Genomic DNA, 6,431 nt, shown 5'->3' with positions numbered 1-6,431 from the left:
AATATTTAGAATAGAGACTAAATCGATCCGACCCACATGTTTGCAGGTCGGGTCAAAAAATTCAGAACCGACATTTCACCTCTTTCCTTTTTCCCTTCTCCATTTTCTAACCACCGATACCCCACCACCACTAACTTGTCTGTGATGAAGCGAAGAAAAAGCCAAACCAACAATATCTACAGCGTCAAAAAATGTTGGTCAAAGATGAGGCCAAGAAGAAACAAAATCTACAGCATAAAAAATCGTTTTTCTATGATGAATCGAAGAAGCTAGAGCGAAAACATCTTCAACGTCAAGAAATGCTAGTGAACAGAGTGGGGGATGGAAATCCTGAGTGGAATCACGAGATGCACTTTGATCTTAAAGAAATCTCGGTTCTTGATGATGACTGCAAGCATAATCTTTTTCTGAAGTTCGATCTTTGTTGTGAAGGTATCGTTCTGGGAAAGAAAACCATCGGCGAAGTGCAGGTTCCGATATTCAAAGACTTGATTGACGATGAGCTCAACGGAATTGTGAGGTTTATGAGCTCAACATCACAATCTACATCAGCATAATATTAATTTGATGATCCAAAAAAAAAAAAATCCATAAAAAAAAATACCAAAGGAAAAGTTCAAATATTCAAGCCCATCAAATTATCATTAAAAACTAAAAAGATGACGACTTCAAGGATGTTTGGAACCAAAAAACCCCCATAACCAAAAACATCACTTTATTTTTTCTTAACTTTCTCAGTAGCCAAACAAAAGGGCAATTTTCTTAACTTTTCATAATTCAAACAAATATATGCATGATTACTAAAAAAAAAACTAAATGATCAAATGCGAAACCACATAAAGAGGCATACATACTAAAAACTTCATTTTCATTTCCATTCACTCTACTTTCTCACCAACCAAACAAAACCAAGGTTTCCACTCACCGGAAACAAAGTCTTCCAGAACTCAAAATGGGTCTTGGGTGCCTCGGCTATCCTAGTTGCCCATGAGATAGCATCATGAGAGAACCACAAGCAAGCAAATTCGGTAAAGTCCAAGGAATCAAGGATACCTACAGGTGGCTTAGAGCAAAGACGTGGATCAAGAGCAGCGTTTGTAGCAAAAGCTGGTGGATTTTCGCTTAATTTGGTATTACTCTTTTGATTTGTAGCTCTAGTTTCCGCCCATCGTATGCCTCGCATTTGATTTGTAGCTTTCAAACTCAGATTCCACAGTGGGAGAAGACTTTTCTTTTTCACTGCAATGGATTTCGACTTTCGGGTTCAAATGTGTTGTCCGATATTAGTCGGGTTGGATAGATGATGAAACCGACATTTACTCAACCCGATTTTAACGGGTTCGAACCAATCGGGTTGTGCGGGTTGTGCGGCCCAGCGGGCATTTTGCACAGGCCTAAGTAGCACTGCTCTAAATTGAATAGACCCTTAGGTGATTGGCTTTGACTGGTTTCTACATTTGCAGAAAAATTAAAAGGGGATTTTGATTCCAAATAATGTTTTCAAAGTTGCAATAGTAATTTTTATTTATTTATTTATATTTATTTGATATTTATTTAATATTTTTAAAAGTTAAAAAAAATACACGAATATATTTAAAATTAATTTCTTTATCATTAAGTAAAAAAAAAAACATTTTACCAAGCGGTACATTTGGAGTGGCAGAGTAGTCTTTTTCTTGCAAAAAATATAATAAGTTATTTATTTTTTTAAAATTTAAAAATAAAAATTATATTAAAAAAAATTATATTCTTATAATATTTTATTCAATTTTCAACTTTTATCTCCTATCATCTCATTTATACAATCAAATGAGGAACTCAAAGGGTTAAGAGAATTAGAAATCGTGTAAGTAAAGTAGTAGAATTCAGTTAAAATCATAAGTTTTACTTTTTATTTTTGTCATTTAAGAGAGATGTTTACATTAGATTATATATTTATTAATCAAAATAATAATAAATTTTTTTTAATAAAATTGTTTTGTTAATATTTTACAAATATTGATCATATATTAATTAATAACTTAATTTTTAATTAAATTATTGTTTTGCCAGATAAAGCGAGTGGGAGGAGAGAAAAATAAGTGATAAAATAATCAATAGATGGTGATCAATACCTATCCAAATATGTAGAGATATTGTAGCTTCTAAGCAAAAAATTTCCTTCTGGCTCTTTCAATGTAGTAGATTTATCGAGGTTGTTAGCTAAATATTAGTTTGCATTGGTGGTTGCCTGCTCTAAGGGTTCTTTCATGATCCTTATTCAAGTTGTCTGCTTCACTTATTTTCTTATGTATTTATTTTAAAAACAATTTTTGTTTTTCAAAATGTACATTTTGATGGAGCTCAAGGCAATAAAAGCGGGTAAGCATTCAGTTCATTGCAATCCAAAACGGGCGTGGGGGTCAAAAGACCCCACGACCCTCTCAATAGTTAGCTACCAAAGGTCGAGTTATACATTTGCGGTGCAACCAAAACGGGCATGGAGGTCAGAAGACCCCACGACCCTCCCGACAGTTAGCCACAAAAGGTCGAGTTATACTGATACACTTGTGGTGCACCCGACAGTTAACCACCAAATGTCGAGTTATACACTCGCAGTGCAACCAAGATGGGCGTGGAGGTCAAAAGACCCCACGACCCTTTCAACAGTTAGCCGCCAAAGGTCGAGTTATACATTCACGGTGCACCCAACAATTAGCCACCAAAGGTCAAGTTATACACTCGTGATGCAACCAAAACGGGTGTGAAGGTCATAAGACCCCATGACCCTCTCAAAAGTTAGCCACCAAAGCACGAGTTATACACACTCACGATGCAACCAAAACCGGCGTGGAGGTCATAAGACCCTACGACTATCTCAATAGTTAGCCACCAAAAGTCGATTTATACACTCGTGGTGCAACCAAAACTGGGCGTGGAGGTAAAAAGAACCCACAACCCTCTCAATAATTAACCACCAAAGGACGAGTTACACACTCATGGTGCAACCAACAAGGGCGGGGAGGTCAAAAGACCCTGCGACCCCCCAACAAGTTAACCACCAGGCTTGAATACAACTTACGGCAACGGGTGTGGAGGCTAGAAGACCCACGGCCAACCAGCGGCTAAAAGACCCATGGCCAACCAGCTGCTAGAAGATCCACGGCCAACCAACGGCTAGCCACCGTTATCCTAAACAATTCGTTGAGCGAGTAAAAAGGGTGTGGAGGACTAAGGTTAAAACCAGCATAGGAAACACACAAGAACTAAGTACCCGAGGAGCAAAATTAAAAACTACACGGAACAATAAAGCAGAATAATTGTCTAGAGCCAATATAAAAAGATCAGATACAAAGGTAAAAGGCCAATTCTAGGGCCAACACGAAAAGATCATATACAAAGGTAAAGGCCAATTCAAGGGCCAAAACATTGCCCATAACCAACAAAAAAGCACATAGAAAAGCGAAAAGGCCAATTCGAGGGCCAAACATTGTCCAAAGTGAAAACAGAAATTAAATGCAAATAGGAATCAGAAATCTCAAGAGGAGGAGGAGGCTCCACCAAGGCGGGCTAATGATGTCGGGTTGGGAAAGGCATCGAGCATTTCTTTGCACCCTAAGGTGTCCACGAATTGATAGCATACTTCATTAGGCTGAAATTTCTCCAAGTCTAGCTTCTTTAGGTTGGTGCAAGGGTTAGCCAGCATGTAGGCCCGCAAACGAGCCATACCAGCCCCATAGCCATACCCAAAGGCATGGTCCCTAATAGCCCTAGTGGTGACCGTTGCAAATGGACTAGCTCCCCATTGGCTGAGGCTAATTGAGCCCCCAGCCCCTCCAACTATTGTTTCTGCTCTTTAGTGGTAGTGTTTAGATGCCGCAAACTTTAGGCTATCATACCTTGGGCAGCGTCAATATCCTCCTGAACCTTCTTATAAGTAGCAAACCTGGTTTGCACTTCCTCATAATTACCTTTCGCCTTGGAAAACTGAAGTTGAACTGCCTGTGCTCCTCCACACGCAATGCCTTCTTGTTTGAAAATTCAAGGGCAAGTCATTTACATTCTTCCTCCAAGGTAGTCACCTTGGGAAAGCCGCTTAGAGTCTGCTTGCGAACCCTGGGAGGCGGCCAGGGCCTCACTCAATCTCGACATCTGGGCTTGAGCAGACGCCCTTTCAGACTCCGCCAACCACAAGGCAAAGCTCTCACACACTTGTAGAGATTGAGCTCGAAGCAATTCACCACGGAGCTCACATGCTTCAACACGGAGGAACTCAAGGCCAGCCTCCAAGTTTCGAATGTGCCCATCGACCTGCTCCAGTTAACACTTCATCTCAACCTTCTCAGATACGAGCCTGGTCATTTCCTTTTTGGCATAATATCTGAACTTTAGCCACTCCTTAACCTCTTTCTCGAACTTGGCATGCTCGCCCACAATCCAAGCCGCCAACTTGTCAACACCCTACACAAGCAAATGACTAAAGTTAAAAGGCCCAATACAAAAGAAACCGTACTGAGTAAAAGTAAATGCAGTATTGGAGAGAGCATGTTCCTTAGACATTGTGACATCTCCAAGACCAAATCCAAAGGGGAAGGGGTACAACGGGGACTAACCTCCTAGACCCTGCTTGCCCCCTCAACCGCAGGGAGCCCCTCCGATGTTGGGGGCACGAAGGGAAGTGAAGGGGTGGTCAAATTTGCCAACTCAACCGCGGACATCCCTGGGTGTTCAACCTACCCTCCAAGGTCAGCATCGGCCAAACTTCCATCACCCACGCCTCTTTCTTCAATGCCGACATCTTCTAAGGAAGACCCACCCCCTTTAGGGGAGTGGGAGAATCCTCCTCACCGCCTAATGAGGACGGCGAGGGAGAAGGGATTGAGATCCTTTCATGGTCAGTAGGAGGTGTCTCACCCCAAGATATAGTCGCAGGGAGCAAACTCAGGGTAGATCCTTGCTCTTCGCAGTCATCTTCAGCGTTGGTCTGGGCGCCACCAAGTAAGATAGCTTCAGGCACCCCAGCCAAGCCCATAGAAAAGGCACCGTACATATCTGTAGAAAGGTCGCCAACATTGGGCGTTGAGGTTGGTGAGAGGAGAGAAGGAAATTCAAAGGGCGGGTTCAGCGCCCTTGGCAGGCAAATCAAAATCAAAAGTTGTTGCCAGGTCAGCAAGGGCTTGTTGGCCCATGAACCCAGGGAGGTCGCCAAGACCTGGCGACAAAGGGGAGGAAACCCTTATCGGGGAAGCTCTGGGCGTTTTCTCTCAAGGGAAGCATCAAGAGCCTCCTCACCAGCAACAAGGTTGGGATCACAGCGCACCTCCCGATCCACCTCCACCTTCGCCCTCGTTATGGGTACAGCAGCCCCGCCCACATCAACGCCATCACGGGGGCGTTTAGGCAAAGAACCGTAAGGTTTTGAAGCTTTCCTTTTTCCCCCCGAGCTGGGGAGTGCGTCTCTTCACTAGAGGTTGTGGGGGTGTAACGGCCTTGAGTTTACAACCCCGGACATGGGCCCGGCGGGGTGTCACCAAGAATCTATCAATATTGGCGGTGGAGAGCAAGTTCTCCATCGCCAAACCACTCCTATCATTTTCTTTTGCCCAATTAAGGACAATGTTGACAGGGGAATGCTCCCTATCAGCCAAATCCAACAGCAAGCTCTTGTCGTCCTTCCCCAATTGTCACGCACTGAGTAGTCCCGAATATGCATCTCGTCAGTGGGGTACTCCCAATTGCTACCAGAAATAAAAAGAATTTATTTTGCAACTACTTGGTATTAGAATAGCGTGGCTCAAAGTCCACCAAGCGCTACTACCTAACACGAAAATTGCATACGTTGCCTGGCAACGACTTTACTCCATAGAAAGAAAGAAATTCTTTTGCTGTTAGGTCTGGGTAAGTGTCCCCTAGGGGCTCTAAGACCATGCGAAAGACCACACATGGACACATCAGAACACGCCAAGCATGCGAGTGAAGTTGGGCAGAGGCTAGCCCTAGAAAATCCATAACGTCACGAACGGCCATATGAAAGGGAGTCACAATCTGTGCATCAAGGCACTCACCGTCAGGGCCGCGTCACCAGCGTACCCTTCTTCATCAGTACATCTCGCAACAGGGATGGAAAGCTTCACCGAATTTGGGATTCGGAAGTTGGACCTTAGCTTCACTAAGTCCCTTTCAGACAGGGTAGAACGCCAAGAAAATCCCTCAAATGAGGTAGAGATTCGAGTGAGGGAAGATTCAATAGCAAGAATAGGGGGAGCCCTTCGCCAGAGTTGGGCTAGAAGAACGAATGGGGGTACGGGAAGAACCATGGCTGGCCATTGAAAGAAGAATGGATTCTTGAGGGAGGCGCGAGCAAAGAAAATGCGAGCGAGGCACGGGCGAAGAAAACTTCCCTAATCTCAGTCATCTAAGCCTATCGATCACCTTGGGAACTTTAAACAGAT

General features: G+C 43.3%; 1 protein-coding gene across 2 annotated transcripts; it reads right to left on the bottom strand.

The window, feature by feature from the left end:
• Positions 1-3,309: 3,309 nt before the first annotated feature.
• On the bottom strand, positions 3,310-6,431 carry LOC109007950. Of its 2 annotated transcripts, none has more exons than XR_004801108.1 (2): positions 4,593-6,431; positions 3,310-4,440 (listed from the first exon to the last, which is right to left on the bottom strand). XR_004801108.1 is itself a non-coding variant. In XM_018987868.2 (2 exons), exons 1-2 carry the CDS (start codon positions 6,294-6,296, stop codon positions 4,300-4,302), a joined length of 393 nt encoding a protein of 130 aa, XP_018843413.2. In that variant the 5' UTR covers positions 6,297-6,431; the 3' UTR covers positions 3,310-4,299. The 2 variants fall into 2 exon arrangements, 1 of the variants encoding a protein (XP_018843413.2); XM_018987868.2 differs by having other exon boundaries at positions 6,045-6,431.

This window comes from Juglans regia, chromosome 3 (assembly GCF_001411555.2).
Source record: "Juglans regia cultivar Chandler chromosome 3, Walnut 2.0, whole genome shotgun sequence".
Taxonomy (NCBI): Eukaryota; Viridiplantae; Streptophyta; class Magnoliopsida; order Fagales; family Juglandaceae; genus Juglans; species Juglans regia.
Note: the sequence above shows the minus strand (reverse complement) of the source record. Positions and strands in the feature narration are given on the sequence as shown.

What these genes read in the sequence shown, in the direction of transcription:
- LOC109007950 (XM_018987868.2), bottom strand. Translation starts at nt 6,296, where the DNA reads ATGGTTCTTCCCGTACCCCCATTCGTTCTTCTAGCCCAACTCTGGCGA. An exon ending in CTGGTGACGCGGCCCTGACG is followed by an intron (nt 4,441 to 6,044) that starts GTGAGTGCCTTG and finishes TTGCTTGTGTAG; the next exon opens with GGTGTTGACAAGTTGGCGGC.